Source organism: Salvelinus sp. IW2-2015, linkage group LG28, assembly GCF_002910315.2.
Source record: "Salvelinus sp. IW2-2015 linkage group LG28, ASM291031v2, whole genome shotgun sequence".
Lineage (NCBI taxonomy): Eukaryota > Metazoa > Chordata > Actinopteri > Salmoniformes > Salmonidae > Salvelinus > Salvelinus sp. IW2-2015.
Window position 1 is genome coordinate 25,071,587 of NC_036868.1, and position 25,413 is coordinate 25,096,999.

The 25,413-nt window shown below is 42.4% G+C and overlaps 2 protein-coding genes across 2 annotated transcripts; one reads left to right on the forward strand and one right to left on the reverse strand.

Moving 5' to 3' along the window:
* Positions 1-1,119: 1,119 nt before the first annotated feature.
* Positions 1,120-6,193, reverse strand: LOC111954414 (alpha-1,6-mannosyl-glycoprotein 2-beta-N-acetylglucosaminyltransferase). Its single transcript, XM_023974152.3, has 3 exons — positions 6,004-6,193; positions 3,028-3,340; positions 1,120-2,659 (listed from the first exon to the last, which is right to left on the reverse strand). Exons 2-3 carry the CDS (start codon positions 3,052-3,054, stop codon positions 1,286-1,288), a joined length of 1,401 nt encoding a protein of 466 aa, XP_023829920.1. The 5' UTR covers positions 3,055-3,340; positions 6,004-6,193; the 3' UTR covers positions 1,120-1,285.
* Positions 6,194-9,905: 3,712 nt separating this feature from the next.
* On the forward strand, positions 9,906-12,253 carry LOC111954642 (small ribosomal subunit protein uS14). The gene is made up of 3 exons (XM_023974515.2): positions 9,906-10,016; positions 10,421-10,520; positions 12,155-12,253. The coding sequence occupies exons 1-3, from the start codon at positions 9,955-9,957 to the stop codon at positions 12,161-12,163; spliced, it is 171 nt and encodes a 56-aa protein (XP_023830283.1). The 5' UTR covers positions 9,906-9,954; the 3' UTR covers positions 12,164-12,253.
* Positions 12,254-25,413: the final 13,160 nt, after the last annotated feature.

Genomic DNA, 25,413 nt, shown 5'->3' on the forward strand with positions numbered 1-25,413 from the left:
TCTCAAATTGTACTTGAGTACCCCTGGTCTGTCATGGAAAGAACAATGTTATTAATACTCAATGTATTTTCTTAGACTAGTAGATTTACACCTATGGAGACAAGGAACTGAGTTGGCCTTATATCTGCAGTTATCCCAGATAGATTTTGTATACAGTGCTCAGTCAGGCAGGCCTGGATTTTAACCATTGCTTTAGGGGGTTGGGAAAGAAAATCAATGCAGCCTCAGTGAAGCCACCAAGTTAGCTTGGCCACGAGGAAACTGTCAATAAAGAGTTGCATCCTAAGAACCTCATATGTAAATGTACTCTGCTACTGCACCAGCAGTTATAATTTATTTCAATGCTGTGAATGTTGTCTGGGAGTCCATATATTTAACCATGAATTTAAATAATCACTTCTTGAAAAAAATATTGAGGTAAAATATTCTCCCCATGAGCAAAATTAAGATTGAAGCAGAGAGCAGGGAAATGGTCATGGAGGGATCTAATGACTTTCCTTTGACTAAATGTACATCCTTGAGTAACATCAGGGACAAACAGTTAAGTGGCAAATTGAGAGGTTTAGTACCTTGGTAACTTAGAAGACGATTTTTAAGCACTGCGACTTCATTGTTAACTTAATGGTGTGATATTAATCTGATCAGCATTCCTATTGGCACCTCTCTTAATACTCTGGTAGGAAGGACATACTGTTAAACCTATTGAGAATAGAAGTTAAATGGAAGCTCATGTAAATGGGACAAGGTGTCTCCGAGGACCTGCTTTGATCTCAGCAAATCTATACCATATAAATAACTTCAAAATGAATTATGCATGCAGACTGGGATAGTAAAGTCCACTAATTCACTAGATTTGACTGTCCCCACTGGCTCTCATTTTGGTCACAATTTACTCCCTTTACACAGATGCTCCACATATCCAGTTTAATTTGAGCTAAAAAAAACAATGGCATTCTTGCTATTAAAAGCTATTATGAATGCAAATAATGAAACACTTGAACAATTATGTATGGGAAAAAGGCACCACAGTCATTTTATCAGATTACATACTGTAGAACTTTTCGGAGGATATACTGTATACTCTAAATCAATGCCTTGGATATACATACCAAGAGAAACTTCCAAACCCAACATACTCTTTTATTTGGAACAGTCCGGAACAGTCCGATAAAACAGGCAATATGAAGAAATAGTCCATAAAGATTATTTTTAAAAGGCTTTCTTTTTCTTAAAGTCAGAGGATGCAAAAAAAGAGAAGAGTAACAATATAATAATGATAATAAAGTCACTGTAATCGAAGGTAGCTCTTGCAGAGTTCATGGTCCCTAATGTCCCCCCAGCCCCCGTTCTTCACATGGGGCGCCACCCCCCCTGCCCCGTTAGCTGGCAGTCTCTTAGTGATCAGCAAGTTCTTGGGGAACAGCTGATTGCTGCTGCTCTGAAGGATGTTCTCTATCTTGGACTTTTGGCTGGATGGCATGCACACAGACTTCTTGTGGTGCATTCCGCAGTCCCCGGCGTGGAAGACACGGGGCGCCTCGCTCACCATGACCTTCCAGTAGGAGGGCAAACAGGTCACGGTCAGGTGCTGCAAGGACCAATCCCAGTTGTAGTCGTCGTAGGTGCAGAAGGAATCAGTGCATTGGAGGAGCTTCTGGTAGGTCTCCCTGCTCAAAGCCATGCCCATGTTGTGCTCGGTGGACTTCCAGGCTTTCACCTCCACCTTGTTGGATTTGCTAGCGTAGCTGATGTGGCCATAGCTCCCCAGAGACAGGATGTCACAGTCTGGGCAATTCTCCCTCTTCAGGATCGACATCAGCTTGAGGAGGTGGAGGAAGTCCGGGGAGAGGAAGTGGTCCTCCTCGATAAGAAGCACCAAGCCCCGGTGGTCCTTCAGCGCCCGGACCCTGTCCCACACAAAGTGCAGCTTCCACCACCAGTGGTGCTTGGTCTGGGAAAACTTGGCCTCGCGGTAGTGGCCGAATGAGTCGGGGTACTCTGCGTTGATGCAACCCAGCTTTAAGGCATCCATTTTGGGAATGTCTCTGGGGCAGTCCCTGGGGTCGTGGCCCGGGAACTCCTGGGGGTACAGCTGGATGCTGAAGGGGAAGAAGATCTGGAGGACCTGGCAGAAGTCAACCGAGGCCACCACTTGGTTGATCTCGGGGGACCAGAAGTCATGGCTGAAGATGAGCAGGATGCTCTCCACGCCCCGGGCCTTCCTCAGACTCTCCACCAGCAGCCTCAGGTAGTCAGGTCTGTTGTGCACCTGTACCACCACCACCAGATCATCCTTCTTCCTCACTGCTCTGAACCTCTCCTCGTGCCTCACCGTCTGGTCAAAGTTGAGCTGGAACACGATGCCACGGTAGACGAGGGTAGTGTTGTCCACATCCGGTTTTACCGTTTTCTCCTTCTCCAGTTGTTTTTTGGGGTGGTTCTCCAGCTGGGTATCGTTGGCAGGTGCTACAGGTGCGATTGGCGGTACGATGGGTATCCGACTGACTGCAGGTGTGGCCTGTGGCTGCACCTGACTACTGCTGCTTCTCCTCGCTCCATCAGCCTCTTTGGGGACCACCACTCCACTGCTCTTCTTCTGCTTCCCACTGGTCCAGAAGGCTAAGCCACACACCACCACCACCAGCGTCAGTATTACCACCTGGACATAAGATACAAATCAAATCATATCCCATGCCCGGTTTTGGACTCTATCTTTCCCTCTTCTGGCGTTATTTTACTATTGTTGCCAATTGCATTGTTGTTTCTATTTTCTTTTTTGAAGATAAACTTACTCTATGTAACAGAGTTCATATGAGCGTACAATGAGTTAATATCTTATTCAATTGATCCAGTAGGTCCTGTTTCTTCAGCTGAACTAAATATGTCACAATAAGATTGTCTATGACTGTTTTATTGTCTATGACTGTTTTTTTTTGAATAATGTGTTTTGTTTGTGCCATTTTAAACATGCCCAGTACAGAAACATGCAGCACATACACATGACTTGGGACTCGTTGTGTATTGTACCTTCCTCTTGTAGATTCGGAATCTCATGATAGGCTGTCACCCCTTGGGAAGGGCGAGGAGTTGATTGTTGAGAAACACAGGTTTGCAATTTCAAATGGTACTGCTGTGCTTGGCGGCCAGGCAGGGAGGCATGCAGACTTGGAAAACAACGGCCTCAAATTGTGTTTGTTGCTAACGCCTGTTGCTGGTTGCTAGAGCTAACTTTTGGAATGTAAACATGGGTTTTTGTCGAATATCAGTGATGCCAGGGGAGAGTTCCATAAGGCATGTTGGTCGCTAAGAGGCTGCAGGGTAGGGGTGTGCATGGAACCCACTGGAAGACAAAGAGAAAATAATTAAAGTAATTGTAGTATTCCTTATTGTGTGAACTAAACCAGCGTCCTTTATTAAATGCAACCCACATACATGTCAATGATAAAAGCCTGCTGTTTTATTGGAGTGCATAGATCTTTTCAGGTGAACAAAACAATTTGTTTTATGACAGAAGATTAGACAACAATCTGCAAAACGCATCACAGACAACACACGGACAAAAAACATTCCACAAAAGCATTCGGAAAGTATTCAGACCCGTTGACCTTTTCCATATTTTGTTAAGTTACAGCCTTATTCTAAAATTTAGTTTTAAAAAATCTCATTATTCTACACACAATACAACATAATGACAAATATTTATTTTATTTTAAATATCACATTTACATAAGTATTCAGACCCTTTAATCAGTACCTTTTTGAAGCACCGTTGCCAGCGATTACAGCCTCGTGTCTTCTTGGGTATGACGCTACAAGCTTGGCACACCTGTATTTGGGGAGTTTCTCCCATTCTTCTCTGCAGATCCTCTCATGCTCTGGCAGGTTGGATGGGGAGCGTTGCTGCACAGCAATTTTCAGGTCTCTCCAGAGATGATCGATCAGGTTCAAGTTTGGGCTCTGGCTGGGCCCCTCAAGGACATTCAGAGACCTATCCCGAAGCCACTTCTGCATTGTCTTGGCTGTGTGCTTAAGGTTGTTGTCCTGTTGGAAGGTAAAACCTTCACCCCCAGTCTGAGGTCCTTAGCGCTCTGTAGCAGGTATTCATCAAGGATCTCTCTGTACTTTGCTCCGTTTATCTTTCCCTCGATCCTGACTAGTCTCCCAGTCCCTGCCGCTGAAAAACATCCCCACAGCATGATGCTGCCACCACCATGCTTCACCGTAGGGATGGTGCCAGGTTTCCTCCAGACGTGAACTTGGCATTCAGAGAATATTTTTTCTCATGGTCGGATAGTCCTTTAGGTGCCTTTTGGTTAACTCCAAGCGGGCTGCCATGTGCAGCCTCCTTTTACTGAGGAGTGGCTTCCGTCTGGCCACTCTACCATTAAGGCCTGATTGGCCAGAGAGCTGCAGAGATGGTTGTCTTTCTGGAAGGTTCTCCCATCTCCACAGAGCAATATTAGAGTGACCATCGGGTTCTTGGTTACCTCCCTGACCAAGGCCCTTCTCCCCCGATTGGTCAGTTTGGCCAGGCGGCTCTAGGAAGAGTCTTAGTGGTTCCAAACTTCTTCCACTTAAGAGTGATGGAGGCCACTGTTTTCTTGGGGATGTTCAATGCTGCAGAATTTTTTGTACCCTTCTGTGCCTCGACACAATCCTGTCTCGGAGCTCTACGGGCAATTCCTTCGACCTCATAGTTTGGTTTTTATTCTGACATGCACGGTCAACTGTGGGACCTTATATAGACAGGTGTGTGCCTTTCCAAATCATGTCCAATCAATTAAATTTACCACAAGTTTACCACAATCAAGTTGTAGAAAAATCACAAGGATGATCAATGAAACAGGATGCACTTGCTCTCCATTTCAAGTCTCATAGCAAGGGGTCTGAATAATTATGCAAATAAGTTTTTTCTTTTTTCTTTTATAAATTTGCAAAAATTTCTAAAAACCTGTTTTCCCTTTGTCATTATGGGGTATTGTGTGCAGATTGAGGAAAAACATTATTATAACATGGATTAAAATAAGGCTGTAATGTAACAAAATGTGGAAAAAGTCAAGGGGTCTGGAATACTTTCTGAATACACTGTATATCTCAATCTGTAGGCTAAATGATTGTCGTTTAGGGAAAATACTTTATTTATCTTCACAAAGTATCTGCCAGTCATCATGATTTAGCTAGAATCTTAATTTAGACATAGGAGCCTTCCCATATCATCCCGAGCTCCACTTCAACATTCTATGATTAGTTCTCTATTCTCATTTTCTCAGCATCGTTTCTTTACTGCCCAGAGGCACTGTCACAATCAATACACAAATCAAGAGCGTTTGCACTGGATCACAGACTACCTTGCCTAAAACAGAGCAACGATATTCGTTTTTTTACGGTGTACATTACACGCCTGCCATGCTGACGTTCACTAGTAAGTCTGCATGACAGGCGTGTAATGTACACCGTTAAGAAAAAAACACAATTTCTCTGTCAACAAACAGTCAACAAGCTGTAGAGCTAAGCTAACCACCACCTATCGTTTCAAAACTAGACCCTTTTCTTATGTTTGTGAATGTTAATGTAAAAAAAAGAAGAAAATCTGTCGTTTATCATCTCCTCCTTCCCATGGCATCCGTTGCGCGATATGTGGGTTATCTAACCAAATCTAGTTCATGCAAATTATGCTATCTTCCTTCTAGCTATCGTCTTGGTAGCTCAGAACTGGCGCGCAGGGACAGTTACGTCAAAACCACCAACCCCATTTCGCTCGAGACTTATGCGGTGTAGGTCTGCATCATACACAACTACCAGAAAGCTATATTTGGTAGCTTAAACATTGTTTACCAAGTGTTACGGTAGCTAGCTAGCAACGTATAAATGAGGCTCGTAAAAGCTAGCTGGTGCGAGCGTATCATATTTACAAACAAGCACCCCAGCTGCGCCTCAATTCATGRCCAAAACAGACTGTCGCAACAAGCTTCAATCGTGGAAAAACTGCGTTTTTATATTTACCTAAAAAGGTAGTCGTACTATGCAGCTTTCTCAGCCGGAATTAACAGTGCGATGACATGAGAAATTCGTTCTCCTCCATCACTTCTCTCCTCTCCTGCTCCCGATTTCTGATCAAAATAACACATTAACCAGCTAGCTAGCTAACGCTGGCACAAAATTCCAAACCGCTGCCTACCTCTGGCTCCCACAATGCATTACTCCGGAGGGGGGCTCTCAAAACATAAAAATGATATTATTGGCTATGCTACAATGTTGCATTGAATTGACAGCATCGGGTGGAACTGAACCAGTGAACTGTAAGATTATAAACAATGTAACAATATGGAGATCTCTGTAAATACAATATTGCATGTATATAGTTGGTATGCTATTTCTTAAGAATTAGTCATTTCTTTGAACAATAGATAAACAAAGTCATATTTAAATCAAATCAAATTGTATTGGTCGCATGCGCCAAATACAACAGGTGTAGACTTACCGTGAAATGCTTGCTTACAAGTCCTTAACCAACAATGCAGTCCAAGAAAGAGCTAAATAAATATTTACCAAATAAAGTAAAGTAAAAAATAACGTAAAGTAACAGAATAAAGTGACAATAACTAGGGATCAATGTGCGGGGTCACAGGTTAGTCGAGGTAATTTGTACATGTTGGTAGGGGTAAAGTGGCTATGCATAGATAATAAACAGCGAGTAGCAGCAGTGTAAAAACAAATGGGGAGGTGGCAATGTAAATAGTCCCGGTGGCCGTTTGATTAATTGTTCAGTAGTCTTATGGCTTGGGGGTAGAAGCTGCTAAGGAGCATTTTGGTCCTAGACTTGGCGCTCCGGTACCGCTTGCCGTGCGGCAGCAGAGAGAACAGTCTATGACTTGGGTGACTGAAGTCTTTGACAATATGTTAGGCTTTCCTCGGACACCGCCTAGTATATACAGTTGAAGTCGGAAGTTTACGTACACCTTAGCCAAATACATTTAAACTCAGTTCTTTCACAATTCCTGACATTTAATCCTAGTAAAAATTCCCTGTCCTAGGTCAGTTAGGATCACCACTTTATTTTAAGAATGTGAAATGTCAGAATAATAGTAGAAAGAATGATTTATTTCAGCTTTTATTTCTTTCATCACATTCACAGTGGGTCAAACATTTCGGGTAGCCTTCCACAAGCTTCCCACAATAAGTTGGGTGAATTTTGGCCCATTCCTCCTGACAGAGCTGGTGTAACTGAGTCAGGTTTGTAGGTCTCCTTGCTCGCACACGCTTTTTCAGTTCTGCCCACACATTTTCTATAGGATTGAGGTCAGGGCTTTGTGATGGCCACTCCCATATCTTGACTTTGTTGCTTTTATATATCCACATAATTTTCCTTCCTTATGATGCCATCTATTTTGTGAAGTGCACCAGTCCCTCCTGCAGCAAAGCAACGCCACAACATGATGCTGCCACACCCGTGCTTCACGGTTGGGTTGGTGTTCTTCAGCTTGCAAGCATCCCCCTTTTTCCCCCCGAATATAACAATGGTCATTATGGCCAAACAGTTCTATTGTTGTTTCTTCAGACCAGAGGACATTTCTCCAAAAAGTACGATCTTTGTCCCCATGTGTAGTTGCAAACCGTAGTCTGGCTTTTTTTTATGGCTGTTTTGGAGCAGTGGCTTCTTCCTTGCTGAGCGGCCTTTCACGTTATGTCGATATAGGACTCGTTTTACTGTTGATAGAGATACTTTTGTACCTGTTTCCTCCAGCATCTTCACAAGGTCATTTGTTGTTGTTCTGGGATTGATTTGCTCTTTTCACACCAAAGTACGTTCATCTCTAGGAGACAGAACGCGTCTCCTTCCTGAGCGGCATGACGGCTGCGTGGTCCCATGGTGTTTATACTTGCGTACTATTGTTTGTACAGATGAACGTGGTACCTTCAGGCATTTGGAAATTGCTCCCAAGAATGAACCAGACTTGTGGATGTGGAGGTCTACAATTTGTTTTCTGAGGTCTTGGCTGATTTMTTTTGATTTTCCCATGATGTCAAGCAATGAGACACTGCGTTTGAAGGTATACATCCACAGGAACACCTTAAATTGACTCAAATTATGTCAATTAGCCTATCAGAAGCTTCTAAAGCCATGAAATCATTTTGTGGAATTTTCCATGCTGTTTAAAGGCTCAGTCAACTTAGTGTATATAAACTTCTGACCCACTGGAATTGTGGTACAGTGAATTATAAGTGAAATAATCTATCTGTAAACAATTGTTGGAAAAATTACTTGTGTCATGCACAAAGTAGATGTCCTAACTGACTTGCCAAAACTATAGTTTGTTAACAAGAAATGTGTGGAGTGGTTGAAAAACGAGTTTTAATGACTCCTACCTAAGTGTATGTAAACTTCCGACTTCAACTGTAGGTCCTGGATGGCAGGAAGCTTTGCCCCAGTGATGTACTGGGCGGTACGCACTACCCTCGTCTGTGTTCACAGTTTGTTGGATTTGTTTTTCTTATTAAATGATAATTGCACAGTGAAATGATCTCAATCTGGTTGATTTTCTTACGTACTTTTCTATTGATTCACCTATGCATTTGAGGAGATGAAAGATGGGTAGGCTAGTTCTGCATATGTATTATTGTAAATATTTAACAGCATGCCATTTTAAATGAATGATTGCTGCTTGTACAAATGCCTTGTTGAGCTATTCATCCGAATATTACATTTACATTACATTTAAGTCATTTAGCAGACGCTCTTATCCAGAGCGACTTACAAATTGGAAAGTTCATACATATTCATCCTGGTCCCCCCGTGGGGAATGAACCCACAACCCTGGCGTTGCAAGTGCCATGCTCTACCAACTGAGCCACACTAATACCCTGACTACACTGCTCGCGTGTTGCAAAATAAATGTAGGAATCTATGTTATTAAATTATTGCACCCACACTGCTCGCACGCGCCAAAGAGTGCGTTGCCAAGGGCTAAAATAGAAGTCATTCCTATTTCTGACACAAATCTCGCTGCAAGTCCTGCCTCTCCCATCTCCTCATTGGTTTATAGAAGCAGGTACCCACGTGCCATCTCCTCATTGGTTATACCCACGTGGGTGATTGAAAGACGAACTGTTTTGCCGGTTTTCGTCGTAATACTATGAAAGTGTAGATGCCAATCACCATATAAGTTCAAAGATGAAAAAGCCTGGAAGGAGGAGAGATGACTAGAAACAATTCGGTTGATCATTTTATGTGTGGATTAATTGTCGGAGTAGAGGACCTTGTGCATTTCAGATAAAATAACAACTCAATGTTTATATCTCAGGACAAATTCGCTAGCAACACCAAGCTAGCTAAATAGGACAAATTAGCTAGCAAGTGCAAGCTAACTAGCTAAATTGCCATACATGTTTAATGCTTTTCGACCTGTCCCCAAATTAATGTCATTGGTTCAGAGTTTGTTTTGATATTTTAACCTGCGTGTCGTGATCGCGTTTGGTGTAGGCGGGACAAAATACATTTATGCACGATGGCGCACATGCACAGCCGGTTTGGGTTCAGATTTTGTTTTGATATTTTAACCTGCAAGTCGTGATCGCGTCTGGTGTAGGGAGACAAAATACATTTATGCACGATGGTGCACGTGCGCAGCCGGTTTGGGTTCCGTGTAACACGGAACAATTGAATAACATAGATTTCTACATTTATTTTGCAACGGCGGCGTGGTCAGCCTATTGGGGAAATGTAATAAATTCAGCATCTATTCAAGTCAACAATTGCAGCACCAGACTCCAGATGGGTTGTTGATGCTGCTGCAGGTTGTTGGCGCCATCTAGAGGTGTACTACAAGAATGCACGCAATGCGATGTTTTCCGCTATGCATTGTGGGCGGAAGACGCCCGGCAGAACATTTTTAACATTTTTTTATGCGCATGCGCACCCTTATTCCTTTCTGACATCGGAGCAAAAGAGACAAGATGGGTCATCAGCAGCTCTATTGGAGTCATCCTAGAAAATTCGGTCAGGGATCCCGATCCTGGTCAGTTATCTTCAATATATCGTTTAGTATTTTCTTTAAAGKGAATTTTAGAGTCCGGTAGATTTTCACGTACCCAAATTCTTGGTGTACATTTTGAACCACATGAGGGCTTCGCTCGAGCTAATATGGCGGTTGATGTGCAACAACGCTGGGCCTCACATTTTTAGCGCATGTTAACGTTGGCTGTTGGCAGCTTGTAGTACTAAGTACAGTGACGTGGCTAGTGAGAACCTATTTTCTGTCATAATTATACCTCTGAATGTGAATGTTGCAGGTTTATCTGCTGCCAACACTRTAGCTAGGTAACGTCGTTGGCTGGCTAACTTTGAATGAGCTTGAACTTGCTGGGCACTTATTAAATCATTCATCATTCTTGTCTAATATTTGCATTCTTTGTTTTCCAGCCGGGTATGCTCGAACAGACACGGTTTGATCCGTAAATACGGGCTCAACATGTGCCGCCAGTGCTTCAGGCAGTACGCGAACGACATCGGCTTTGTTAAGGCGAGTATTTGCGTTGTACACACTATATATCCACTGTAAGTCACCGTTGGCTAGTTGTTGACATTGTTGAATATGGTAAGGTCAGCGGTAAAGGAATTCCTGCTTCAGAATGCACAGGACAGGTAGTTTACCAAGCATGGGGCAGTTACAGTGCATTCGTATTGACCCCTTTTCCACATTTACATTGCAGCCTTAATCTAAAATTGATAAATTTCGTTTCCCCCCACAATCAACACATTGTTTGCAAAAAAAACATACCTTATTTACTTAAGTATTCAGATCCTTTGCTATTAGACTCAAAATTGAGCTCCGGTGCATCCTGTTTCCATTGATTACCCTTGAAATGTTCCTACAACTTGATTGGAGTCCATCTGTGTTAAGTTCAATTGATTGGACATGATTTGGAAAGGCACACACCAGTCTATATGTTCCCACAGTTGACAGTGCCAGAGCAAACACCAAGCCGCAAGGTGGAAAAAATTGTCTGTAGAGCTCCGAGACAGGATTGTCGAGGCACAGATCAGGGAAGGGTACYAAAACATTTCTGCAGCATAGAAGGTCCCCAAGAACACAGTGGACACCATCATTCTTAAATGGCAGAAGTTGGAACCACCAAGACACTTCATAGAGCTGGTTGCCCGGCCAAACTGAACAATCGGGGGAGAAGGGCCTTGGTCTGGAAGGTGACCAAGAACCCAATGCTCCAGAGTTCGTTCCTCTGTGGAGATGGGAGAACCTTCCAGAAGGATAACTGTCTCTGCAGCACTCTGCCAAATCAGGCCTTTAGGGCTGTGGCCAGACGGAAGCCACTCCTCAGCAAAAGCCACATGACAGCCCGCTTGGAGTTTACCAAAATGCATCCAAAGGACTGTCAGACCATGAGGAACAAGATTCTCTGGTCTGATGAAACCAATATTAAACTCTTTGGCCTGAATGCCAAATGTCACATCTGGGAAAAATCAGGCACCATCCCTACGGTGAAGCATGGTGGTGGCAGCATCATGCTGTGGGGATGTTTTTCAGTGCCATGGACTGGGAGACTAGTCAGGATCAAGAGATAACCTGCTCCAGAGCGCTCAGGACCTCGGCCTGGGGGCGACGGTTCACCTTCCAACAGAACAACAATCCTAAGCACACAGCCAAGACAACGCAGGAGTGGCTTCAGGACAAGTCTCTGAATGTCCTTGAGTGGCCTGGATTTGAACACAATCCAACATCTCTGGAGAGACCCGGAAATTGCTGTGCAGCGACGCTCCCCATCCATCCTGACCGAGCTTGTGAGGGTCTGCTGAGAAGAATGGGAGAAACTCCCCAAATGCAGGTGTGCCAAGCTTGTAGCGTCAAACCGAAGACTCGAGGCTGTAATTGCTGTCAAAGGTGCTTCAACAAAGTACTGAGTGTAGGATCTGAATACTTATGTAAGGCTGTAACAAATCTTTTGGATAAAGTTAAGGGGTCTGAATACTTTCCGAATGCATTGTATATCACTAGCTAGTTGGCTAGATACTTAACCTATTGATTATATTATGAATAAAATTATGTTCTTAATGATATTCTACAATACCATTCTATTGACAAAGTTGATTAGTTGTAAATCTTTACATCAATCTAACCCTGATATTGCTWTTTCACAGCTGGACTAAATGCATTGGATGCTGAAGGTTCCCCAGGAGGTCAAACCAAYTGGGAACGGGATGATCCAGAAATGAAAATAAATGTTTTCTTTTGTTCTACATATTGGTCTTGTCGTATGTTGATGTTTTGCATGATATGCAAACTGATTCGCATCTGTTAGATGGTGATTCGCTTAATTGAAGCTTTAGTAAGTGCTACCTTCACTGTTGCCTTGCACAATGTAGTGTTTACTCTCCTGAGATATCCTCTGAGTGCTAAACACTGAAGATGTTTAAGCCTATACCCAGGTTGTCAACTGCTGTCAAAGTTTAGATACTGTTTAGTTAATTTTGATATCTTACTGCCAGTATTGACATAATGTTCTGGTAGAACTTTGAAACATTTCTGAAAACTCAAAAGGGGCTGCTGCAAGTAATCACTTCTAGATTGTGTACCAGCTCTTGTTAAATTGTCATCTGACAGGTTTAAAATGACTGCGTAAGTCTCATTCTGGTTTGGAAAACTGAAATGCATGTTTACTGGTTGGCGTGGAAAGTGCAATTGCTCCTGTTAGGTAGCAAATGACTGCATGATACTCAGGAAAATCACACCCTCTCGTCCTTGCCACAATGAATGGGTGTGTCCCAATATCTCCTGAATTGTACACAAGACGGAAGAGGAGGCGAGATGTCTTACTGTTTCTTTATCGTTCAATAAAAGTCAATGACATAAGTAGACCAGACCCAGCTGCTAATGGTGTCTATTGGAGACCCATCCTGTTAAGTAGACTGGTACTGAGGCCATTTAACATTGGGGGAAAAAAGTCTACGTGACTTTTTGCTCACTAAACTAAAAGCATTGGGTGGAGAGTTTCCACACTTATACCAGTCATTTATTTTCAAATCTGAAAGGTAAAGGGTACACTGGCAGGAAAGAGAGAATTGGGACATAACCAAGTTATTTCAATGGGATGGATACAGACAATGAATTATCAATACAGATTGACCATGTCGTTCATAGTGAATGTGATAACCATGAATTTATCTTTTGGMAAAATAACAAGCCTAATCTCAGGATAGAAGCATAGATTGTAGAACCTGCATAAAGGATGTGGTAAACTGGACATTCGCTGATATACTTTTGTGCGCTATTACACTGCCTCAGCTGCATTACAAAATGAATGCTTCTGAAGCAATTTGATTATATGAGAGACTAGGCTGATGTTCAACTACATTGTCGTTATCTCTGTGGTTTGACGTAGCATTGTATTTGTAGGAAGGTGACTTTTTGTCCACCAGATGGCAGAGAAGCGCTACACAATTTTGTTGTGCTGTACAGAAAGGTAATCAACACACTAGCCTATACTGTAGTTACTATTCCACATTCTTCATGACCCATCACACGTCAAAATGTTAACCCCTTTCCTTCACCTGCAATTAATAAAAGAGAACTCCAGTCATTAGAAAAGTGTTGTATTGAAGTTCTCCATTTCCCCTGGCTTGGGGTCAGGCACCGATAGGAGGAGCAGCAGTGAGGTTTCAGGCTACAGTTTGATGAGGAGCTGCTCTTTCTTCTCTGTGACACCTGAACAATGATGAGATTTCCATCCTGCCTGAAAGAGATACAAAGGGAGAGAGTGTGTGTGTAATGAGCGGTAACGTCTCTCCATTTATGGAAGGGGAATACATGTATGGCAGGGCGGAGGTGCACGTTCCAGATTAACATGCATGAGTGCCTACACACTGGTTTATATCATAAAAATATATGTCAAGGGGAGTTTGCGTGCCTGTGGGTATGTGTGTGAGCGTGTCCCTGCGGTTTGCGTAGGTGTGTGTGTAAGTGCCTGCTTGCATGTGTAGGCCTATACTCCTTGCACACTAGCTAAAGTGGTCTATTTGATTTTGTGAAAACCTGCAGATGTGGTTATTGTGGAGATGCGCTGGGGACCCTCTCCCTCTTGTTGCAGCATTTTGACTGCCAGGCACTCTGCAGCGCTCCCATCTCAGAGAGTACAGCAAAATAAATTCATTTAGAATGTTTCTCGGCCCGGTTTGCATGGAAATGTTCCACGGTGTTTACCTGTTTTCGGCTGCTAACACACAGAGGCCCTTTTCACTGAGAGAGGCCTCTGTAGGGATGTGAGGGAATGAATGGCTGATTGCCGTTCTCATTCAAGCTTTTCCAAAGCTCCATCTGTATCCACAATATTTGGTGAAGATCAGAATCAATGCAAGAACTGATAAAAAAGAGAGTACATTAGTACAAGCAAAAAAGTATAATCAGAATAAATCAAATTTCACTTTGAAAACCATCAACTAACCAAAATACATGTTTATTTTATGAAGGTTAAAAGTGCATACAGACCCGTGGGTAAAAATGCAGAATACAGTCAATAGATTGCATATGATACTTTTTATTACATATTAATCTGTGCATTACTGTTTCTGCCTGTCAAATGAAGTCTTTCATTTAGTTCTATTTTGAGTGCCTGTAGTCTAGACTCGATAGAGGACAGTATGCCAGTGGCTTGATAGGCTCCATCAGACCTTTTCAGCCATTTTAGTCCCCCAATGAGAGTTCCTACGGGAAATGTCTCTAACTAAAACCCATTTTTCATTCCACCACAGACTCAATCAAGCAATGTCGTATTCAAACACTGTCTTAGATAGGGTTATGCAGTGTGTTCATGTTCACCGTGTGTAGTCATATTCCATCTCAAGATACCTCTCAACGGCACTCAGTTGAGTGGGTCTAGTATTGCTATTCTTGTTGATCATCCCAATGAAAGATCTAACTCAGTAGATCATCCATAGCTTTACTCTACCACTGTATTCATTCTTAACCGAATATGCACATTTCAGGACAGTGTGTGCTTCTCCCTCTCTTGCTGCAACCATAATGAGTTGAGTTCTCATTCAAAGGCTGCATGCAATACAATGCTCCACCTTAGGGGGCAGCGGTGCACCGCAGCTGAAACCCAACAAATCAATACAAGAGGCTTGGAACGTTCAAAGAGCGAGTCGACGGGGGGCCTGCCCAGCTCCCTGGGAAGAGGCTCTCTACCCACTGTTAAGAAGAGATGCAAATGCAGACTGGTAAGAGTCAGCCTTGATGCCTTGATAAAGCTGTCAGCTGGGACATAGCTAATTGAATGCTGCGTGCCATTTGAAGTGTGGTGCAGAGGGGTGAGACTGCGGGGGGGGGGGGGGGGGGGGCAGCCAACACCAAACAAGGAGGAGGGGACGAGTCAAAGGGTGGACATTCATGATGAAATTAATCTATCACTTGAGGTGCTTGTCTTATCTTTGCCACTGTGATGTGTGTGTGTGTGTGTGTGTGTGTGTGTGTGTGTGTGCGCATTCATATATGTGTGAAGGTGTGTGTGAGAGAATGTGGAATGAAAGCAGTATGAGCTTCGGTTACAAATAGATTAGACTAGACAGAAGAAGACACACAGAGAGGGCAAGGACAGTGGAGATGTAGGCCATTATTTTGACATTCATTCTCTTTGCCGTTTATCCAAATATTAACTGTAAACCTGGCCATGCATTCTTCAGTTTGATTTGGAGACAGACAGATTGAGATGTAATTCACAGAGCGAAGAAAGGGGTCAGGGGAGAGACATTTGGTATTGAGAGTGTCTCTATACGAGGGAGCTGGTCAGAGGAATAGGGAGAGAGAGTGAAGGTGTAACAGGGTGACTTGTTCTCTGAATGTGCTACATAACCTTACGCTTAAACCCTCACGAACAGCGGAATTACTCCTAAGTTGAAAAGATCAAGAAGGGACATTTAACAATATGCACAGAAATGGTGTCACAGCACATGCTCCCCTCGGAGTCCGATCAACGTCCACAGGCTGCCCGGGGGCATGTGGTACTCTGCCAGCTCTCTCTGTAGTTTGTTTCTGTGTTACTGGCCATGGATGGATAACCATACCATATACCTTAATGGATCGGCCACAGCTGTAAACCAGCTAGAGCTATTACTGCTACTGGCCAGATGATGTGTGTGAAACGTGAAGCATATCAATATGCTACATGCTCAGTGTTTAATGTCATGTTTAGTTCCACATTAGACTAACCTATGACCATTTATATACCTCAGTGTCAGTGAATCCCTTTTGGCAATTGGCTTTGATATTTTTTACTTTTTGATTATTTGTATTGTAACATGAATATCCCCTATCTGGCCTACTACCAGAGCTGTCTTTTACATAGCCTAATAGAAGGTTCTACCTACCAATAATCATATCGTGGGAATTCTATATTCCTCTTGTAAATTCCTCTTGACATTGTTTTTGATGTTAGCCTTTTGAATCGCTGTGTCTCGACCTGAATGTAACTTCTGCTGACATTTGAACATTCATTCGTCCTTTATGAACCTTTAAGACAGCCTGAGAGTGACATTAAAGATTGAAGATGGTTTACATGTAACTTTTGACATTAAACCAATACTTTCCCAGGGACCAATGTTCCCTCAGCCCCGAAACTGCCAGGCATCTCCCCCAGACTGCCGCTCAGAAGAAATATCAGAGATTTTGTTGTAGGCAGAACGCATCGGAGTAGGATTCTATTGCATTGACACGCACGACTCAGCCCATACTCTACACAGACCGGTGCGGCATAACCAATCAGAGCTGCAAAAGGCCTATATGCAAATAGACCATTACCATATATGGACTGTGCTATTTACTTTGAACTGAACTGTGTTTACAGCATGAGTGGTTGTGAGTAGATGCGCTTGTTTTGAGATCAAAGCGAGAGCTGCATGTAGCCATGTGTGCACATTTTGTTCATATCCTTTGCTAGTTAGTGAGTTATTAGCCCAGTTATAGAAAATTTGTAGGCAGCAATAGGGGAGTGATTGCTTCCTAAAAGAGCACAAAATGTGTACATTTCTAGACATCTTTGAAAAGCAAGTCAGTTAAAGACCTTTTTCTTGTCTTAAAGATGGTTTAYATGTGAATGGGCAGTGTTGTAATTTGAGGCAGGCGTGAATAAGCTAAGTAGCCAACAGGCAGAGGGTAGCGTCATTTGTCTGATTCTCTGTAATAATGGTATGGGAATAATAATGCATTTTATTTTGTGGTTTCTTGCATCAAACAACACAACATTTTCAGTCACCTGCCTGTCTGAGTGGATAAAAATTAATGTCAAGCCCTGCGTGTTTTTTTCAAAAGTCTCATGGAATGTAGACCTACATTGAACATCACACATTGGCTGCTACTGTAGGCTGAATGATAGAACAGCTATTTCCATGTTAAAATGTCATGGGATGCATTTTCTCCATAGTTTTTGATGGTAGGCCACTCTGGTAGGCCTACATTATGATCAAATAGCCACAGTAGCCTAACTTGACCACTGTTAAACTGTTACTTAAAGTGTGTATAGCCTCAGCATTCACAGTAAACACTCGCTGGAAGTTGCACAGAAGTTTGCGCTCAGCAGACCTGAAATTTGCTCTGTGCTGAAAAAACATTTGAGGGAACATTGCCAGGGACTGTAGTGGTGGGAGTGTGTGAGGTTCATAACCATTGTGTTTTTGTGTTTTAGCGAGGCTTTACATCTACCAGACACGGGATGACCTGACTCATTGGAATGCCATGACTCCTGATGACTCATGATGGCCCGCAAGGTGTTATGCACCACAGAGTATTTCCAGCTTTGCGTGCACAACCGATTCACATGATAATTGCTATGGCTGAATTACTACTGGAAATATATYATACAGCGAGACACGTCCCACTGGGCACAGACGCCAATTCAACGTCTATTTCACATTGGTTCAACAAAATGTAATTGAAAGGATGTGGAAACAACGTTGATTCAACCAGTGTGTGCCCAGTAGGYTTAGACATGAACATTTAAGGTTTCTGCTGCCCACACATTTACAGTGTTTGATATCTCTCCATCTCCGGTTTATAGTGATGTCTGTGACTGTGCCAGTGCCTTGTCAGTGACCTGTTATTGCCATTCTCCATTCACGTCTCAATGCTAGCAGTTCGTGTTAAAGGGCTTAACCAGGATTCAAACGACAACAAAATGGCCGCCCCAACACTTTTTTGTGTTGGTGACGAGGCTGGAGAAATGTAACCACTCTCAAATTCATATATGTAGGATTGACCATACATGAGATCCAAATGATAGTTTTAACCATGTTTTGAAGCTATACAGTGTTTGTTGTATGGTTTATAAAAAAAAATACTGATGGGGTAAGACAGTTGAACTAAACTTGAGATTATTTATAAGTTATATTCTTCGAGAATCAATATATATCAATATATATTTCATTAATTTCAAAGTCGAATGTACGAATCACAGACTGTAGCTCTAACTTCTAATTCAAGGCAGAGAATGAACTGGCACACATGTTGACGGTTCTAGAGTTCTAAAGGGCTCCCGAGTGGTGCAGTGGTCTAAGACACTGCATCTCAGGACAAGAGGCGTCACTGCAGTACCTTGTTTGAATCCAGGCTGCATCACATCCGGCCGGGATTGGGAGTCCCATAGGGCAGCGCACAATTGGCCCCGCATCGTCCAGGTTTGGCCGGGGTAGGCCGTCATTGTAAATAAGAATTTGTTCTTAACTGACTTGCCTAGTTAAATAAAGGTTAATAAATAAAGTGGCTGCTGGACTGATTCCAGTGACAACCTCTCTACCATTGAGAGTCCAGAGATCATTCCTGAGTGAAAGACATAACGAGGCGTTCTTCTCTGGTCCAAAATTCAACCTTCAATTTTGAAGAGGAGGAAATTAGTTTAGGGCTGGCTCATAGATGCTGAATGGAAAATAGAAGGACATTCAAAGTCAAGGGATATGAGTAGTACTTTCTCTCTACAGCAGTGATTGAGGGGAGACAATCAGAGTGGGGCTTGACCCTTGACCCACAGCTGAATAATTAGGTGACTTGCGTGGTTACTCACCATCACTCACATTTTGTATTTGAAATACAGATCAGCCAGCCGCCGTTCGCCATGGAAATGCCATCCCTCTCGCGCACACTCACGATGACCCGCCATGGCGACCTGTCGCTGCTTGGTGGTGGATGATGTTTTGCGAAGCGGGAGCCCAAACTCAAGGACGCCTGGATCAAGAGCTTCTTGAGCTGCTTTCTGAAATAGCTTTGCCTCACTAAAGAGATCCCTTCCTTCCCAGAGCTGTTATTTAAATGGTAGCTGACACGGGCCTCTTGTAAAAACGACGGCCATTGCGGTAGCTAGATAGCCTATGAATTTTTATACCCGTCTGGAATCACTTGAAGCTCTTTTACATCGCTAGCCGGCCCTGTAATTTTCCGCAGCTGGAAGTGCAGCGAGGGGTTAAATGAGTAGGTTAAGTAGAGATATTCACGCCGGCAGCGACGACAGACAGGTGTAAGATTAAGACACRTTGCAGCAGAGCAGAGAGACCTTGTTGTTGTGGTTGTGCTGTGATATGTGGGGCTTCCAGTAAATTTGCTGTGCCTCTGGCATCCACCCACCCACCTTCACTTCCACCTCCACCTCCACCTCTCCCTATCAGATCTCTGCAACTCTGCCTGGGATAGAGCGAGAAAAATCCTCTCTCCTCTCCTCTGTTCTCTCTGAGGCTATTGATTTCRTTGTGTTGACCCGCTGGAGGATCCAATACCAGTTAAAATGATGCAGTGTCCACATATTTAAAGGAGGGGGGGACTGGAGGATGTGTTTGAGGACAGTGTTGGTGATGGGAGTAATTGAGAATTATATGGATCACTTAAGAGGCAGGTTCCCATTGATTAGTGCAGGGTATAAACAGATAGACAGATCAATAGAGAGAGGTCAATGGAAATTATAACCATTTTAAAGAGCAGAATGAACGCTGATGGGATGAGCGCCGCGCTAGGCGAATTAACACTAATAATACAGACTGGGGTCATTTAGACCCCAGAGGCATATTTTTCAATTCTTTTTTTTTTTTAACGAGTTTGTCAATCAACGTATTCTTAATAAATCTAAATAATTGTTTACTGTTTATGTATCAGTATAGACTTTAAAACATTTGAAGTCCTTTGGCATAATTTTGACCCCAACCAAAAACACCTAATTCCGGCTATAGCAATTTGATAGATGATACCTTTATTTTAATCTAGGTCTTTCTGGAGTCATCCATACCACCAGAGGGTAGAGGGGGACCTGTATCAGTGATTTTGACCAGATAGACAGATCCCCTGCAGAAATAAAGCACATTATGTACTCGCCTACGGTTTTAACTGGTTATAACTAGGTATGACCATCAGTGGTGTAAAGCAATTCAGTAAAAATACTTTAAAGTACTACTTAAGTAGTTTTTTGGGGTATCTGTACTTTACTTTGCTATTTATATTTTTGACAATTTTTACTTCACTACATTGCTAAAGAAAATAATGTACTTTTTACTCCTTACATTTTCCCTGACAACCAAAAGTACTCATTACATTTTGAATGCTTAGCAGGACAGGAAAATGGTCAAACTTATGCAATTATCAAGAAAACATCCCCGGTCATCCCTACTGGCTCTGATCTGGCGGACTCACTAAACACACATGCTTCATTTATAAATTATGTCTGAGTGTTGGAGGTAGCCCCTGGCTATCCGTAAAAAAAGAGAAGGAAAATAGTGCCGTCTGGTTTGCTTAATATAAGGAATTAGAAATTATTTATACTTTTACTTTTGATACTTAAGTATATTTAAAACCAATTTATTTTTTTACTTTTAATCAAGTACTATTTTACTGGGTGACTTTCACTTTTACTTGAGTCATTTTCTATTAAGGTATCTTTACTTTTACTCAAGTATGACAATACGGTACTATTCCACCACTGATGACCAAGTACAACATAAAATTGACCTTACATACAGTTGAAGGCAGAAGTTTACATACACCTTAGCCAAATACATTTAAACTCAGTTTTTCACAATTCCTGACATTTAATCCTCGTAAAAACTCCCTGTCTTAGGTCAGTTAGGAGCCCCACTTTATTTTAAGAATGTGAAATGTGAGAATAATAGGAGAATGATTTATTTAAGCTTTTATTTCTTTCATCACATTCCCAGTGGGTCAGAAGTTTACAAACATTCAATTAGTATTTGGTTGCATTGCCTTTAAATTGTTTAACTTGGGTCAAACGTTTTGGGTAGCCTTCCACAAGCCTCCCACAATAAGTTAGAATTTTGGCCCATTCCTYCTGACAGAGCTGGTGTAACTGAGTCAGGTTTGTAGGCCTCCTTGCTCGCACAAACTTTTCAGTTCTGTCCACAAATATTCTATAGGAGTGAGGTCAGGGCTTTGTGATGGCCACTTCAATACCTTGAGTTTGTTGTCCTTTAGCCATTTTGCCACAACTTTGGAAGTATGCTTGGGGTCATTGTCCATTTGGAAGACACATTTGCGACCAAGCTTTAACTTCCTGACTAATGTCTTGAGATGTTGCTTCAATATATCCACATAATTTTCCTCCCTCATGATGCCATCTATGTTGTGAAGTGCAGCAAAGCACCCCCACAACATGATGCTGCCACCCCCGTGCTTCACGGTTGGGATGGTGTTCTTCGGCTTGCAAGCATCCCCCTTTTTCCTCCAAACATTATGGCCAAACAGTTCTATTTTTGTTTCATCAGACCAGAGGACATTTCTCCAAAAAGTACGACCTTTGTCCCCATGTGCAATTGCAAACYGTAGTCTGGCTTTTTTTATGGCGGTTTTGGAGCAGTGGCTTCTTCCTTGCTGATCGGCTTTTCAGGTTATGTCAATATAGAACTCGTTTTACTGTGGATATAGATACTTTTGCACCTGTTTCCTCCAGCATCTTCACAAATCCTTTGCTGTTGTTCTGGGATTGATTTGCACTTTTCGCACCAAAGTACGTTCATCTCTAGGAGACAGAACGCGTCTCCTTCCTGAGCGGTATGACGGCTGCATGGTCCCATGGTGTTTATACTTGCGTACTATTGTTTGTACAGRTGAACGTGGTACCTTCAGGCATTTGGAAATTGCTCCCAAGGATGAACCAGACTTATGGACGTGGAGGTCTACAATTTGTTTTCTGAGGTCTTGGCTGATTTCTTTTGATTTTCCCATGATGTCAAGCAATGAGACACTGCGTTTGAAGGTATACATCCACAGGAACACCTTAAATTGACTCCCAAGGATGAACCAGACTTGTGGAGGTCTACAATTTTGTTTCTGAGGTCTTGGCTGATTTATTTTGATGTTCCCATGATGTCAAGGAAAGAGGCACTGAGTTTGAAGGTAGGTCTTGAAATACATCCACAGGTACACCTCCAATTGACTCAAATGATGTCAATTAGCCTATCAGAAGCTTCTAAAGCCGTGACATCATTTTCTGGAATTTTCCAAGCTGTTTAAAGGCACAGTTAACTTAGTGTATGTAAACTTCTGACCCACTGGAATTGTGATACAGTGAGTAATAAGTGAAATAATCTGTTTGCAAACAATTGTTGGAAAAAGTACTTGTGTCATGCACAAAGTAGATGTCCTCACCGACTTGCCAAAACTATAGTTTGTTAACAAGAAATTTGTGGAGTGGTTGAAAAATTAGTTTTAATGACTCCATCCGGGGTGTATGTAAACTTCCAACTTCAACTGTACATTGAGTATACCAAACATTAGGAATTCATAATATTTTTGGTCATTGTCTCTGTGAATCCCTTTCTGTTAATAAAATTAAGTATATTTCAAATTTTGGTGTACCGCCACTTTAAATGGTAGTCGTTTTTACAAACAAATATGACAAAATTAGTATTTATTTCAATATTCTAAAAACTAAATGATACTACAACTTATGTGGATAGTGCCTTGGGAAAAAAGATGCACATTTTTAAGGGAATTGTTTTTTGTTTGTTTAAAAGAATATGCAAATTAACTGTAATTTAGCAAAAACAACAGTATATTTTGAGATTTCCTTTCTTTCAGATAACATTATTTACATATCTAATGATGTTTTGATGATAATGAAGTTGATAATTTTTCTATGATTGTTGAATTTCTAATAGTTTATTATTGGTTCAAAATGACCCCAGTTGGTAATCCATGTATGTAAAATATGTTGGTACTATGAGGGTTAAGAGCTGTTATGGATTTGAATAAACACCTCTATTTTGGTCATGATGAATGGGAGACCAAGATTTATATCACAGTGAATGGGACTGTGTGTCTGGTTAAAGATTATGAGGGAATGGACAGTAATCATTCCCACAGGAGGAGAACCAGTGACATAATTAGACAATTAAGGTTAAGTTATGACTCAAAATACAGTAGAGTTACATGCTTAAAGTAGGGACTTGTAAAACATGTATATTACTGAATTGGAGAGCTACTTAAGCATTAGGCCAGATCTGTAATTGTGCATTAATAACCAGGCCATGGTCAAAACAGCGATTAAAAAGCATTTGGTTCTGGCTCCAGCAGATACCTGCTCACATCACAGAGGCTGTGAGACATATGAGATGAGACAGGATGTCGAATGTTGTCAGAGAGGATGGTGGGTTACTGCCACCAACAGCACGGGTGGTGAAATTACATTTAGAATTCGAGTGAAGTTGAAATGTAAAATGGTTAAGGTAACAGTTAGGGTAAGGTTAGAGTTAGGTAAGGGTTATTGTTATGTTTAAGGTTAGGGTTAGTGTAGGGGTTGAGATTAGGGTTGGGGTTTAGGGTAGGGACGTCCCAAGAATTCCGGATAGCACTAACAGGTAGAACTCAGATATGACGTGTTTTTCGCCATTCGCATTGACCTCCATACAAAACTCCCCCCTTGGTGAGTGAAACCCCACCCCAAAAAAGCCACCTGCTGGAGAATATTTTTAGTTATCCCGAGTTATCCCTCTTGCTTCGCCACTTCCTCTCTGCTAGCGGCTAGTAGCACTAGCTAGCTAATAGCACAGACAAAAGTGGTTAGTTATTAGTATCCACAAGCTAGCTGCTAAACTACTAGCTTGCTAGTACTACTAGCTACCGAGCCAGTGTAGCCAATTTATCAAGGTGACAGCTAAGGCACAAGCAACAATATCCCAATGCCGCAGGGCAGTGATTGGGGACATTGCCCTGTGTAGGGTGCCGTCTTTCGGATGGGACGGTAAACGGGTGTCCTGACTCTCTGTGGTCACTAAAGATCCCATGGCACTTATCATAAGAGTGTCCTGGCTAACTTCACAATCTGTCCCTCATACTATCATGGCCACCTAATCATCCCCAGCTTCCAATTGGCTCATTTATTCCCCCTCCTCTCCCCAGTAACTATTCCCAGGTAGTTGAGGTAAATGAGAATATGTTCTCAGTCAACTTACCTGGTAAAATAAGGGTTAAATAAAAAGTGGTTGCTTGGTTGTAGTGATTTTTGGCATTAACATTGTATGACAAATTCATCCTGAACACATAGCTAGGCTAGCTAGTGCTCCCACTTCATATATACAGTCATTGCTATCCCAACTTCGACCACTATGATACTAACACACGAATATAACTTCCTGGACCAGAGTTAGGGGCCGACTGGTATGCGCTTAACACACTGATGCCCTGGAACACGTTGTGAGTTCAGGTTGCGTGGGCATGCGCTTTGCGATTCTCAGACCAGGCGGCGTCAGCGAGCATAATTTGCAGCTGGATGCTTCTAATAAAAAGAGTCAAGTTTGAGCCGACTGACTAATTTCTCCACATTTCTACCCCACCACTTCACCTACTGCACCAACCCAGCCTTGAGCTGTGGAACCCTGTGAGGAGAGGTGGCAAGAAGTCGCCAGGGTGGAAAGACTGAGGATGTGGTGGACACTGTAGGGAACAGGCTTGCGTTGCGGCGGTGTTGTGAGCGATAACGTTTTTGCTCCACTGTGGACTGGATAGCGAGCTAGCTAGTGTGGACAGACAGGTATTCTAGGAAAGTGCTTATCGGTCTCTGTCAGGGTCTATCAGCCTCCTGAGGTCTTCTGTGTGTCTGCCTGCCTGCCTGTCTGTTTGCCCGCAAGGCTTTCTCATCTTCAACCACTCTCTTCCTTGCTTGTGTCTCTACAACTAAATGGCTGACTGATAACAGGAATCGATCCACTTCTCTGTTTCACTTGACAATTTAAAAAAAAGGTATGTGGTTTGATTCTAAGAACAGACAGCAGGAAGAGAGGGCAGCTCAAATCAGAAGAGAGAGAGCGAGATAGATAGATAGATACTTGAATCAGTTATAGAACCCATTTCCCTTTATGGTTGTGAGGTCTAGGGTCCGCTCACCAACCCGCTAATTATCAAAATCCAGAAAAGAGACGCTAAA

Excerpts from the sequence above, each read along its gene's own strand:
- LOC111954414 (XM_023974152.3), bottom strand. The coding sequence starts at position 3,054 with ATGAGATTCCGAATCTACAAGAGGAAG. Across the intron at positions 2,660-3,027 it reads TCCGAATCTACAAGAGGAAG|GTGGTAATACTGACGCTGGT; the intron begins GTACAATACACA and ends TCTTATGTCCAG.
- LOC111954642 (XM_023974515.2), top strand. The coding sequence starts at position 9,955 with ATGGGTCATCAGCAGCTCTATTGGAGTCATCCTAGAAAATTCGGTCAG. Across the intron at positions 10,017-10,420 it reads GGTCAGGGATCCCGATCCTG|CCGGGTATGCTCGAACAGAC; the intron begins GTCAGTTATCTT and ends TTTGTTTTCCAG.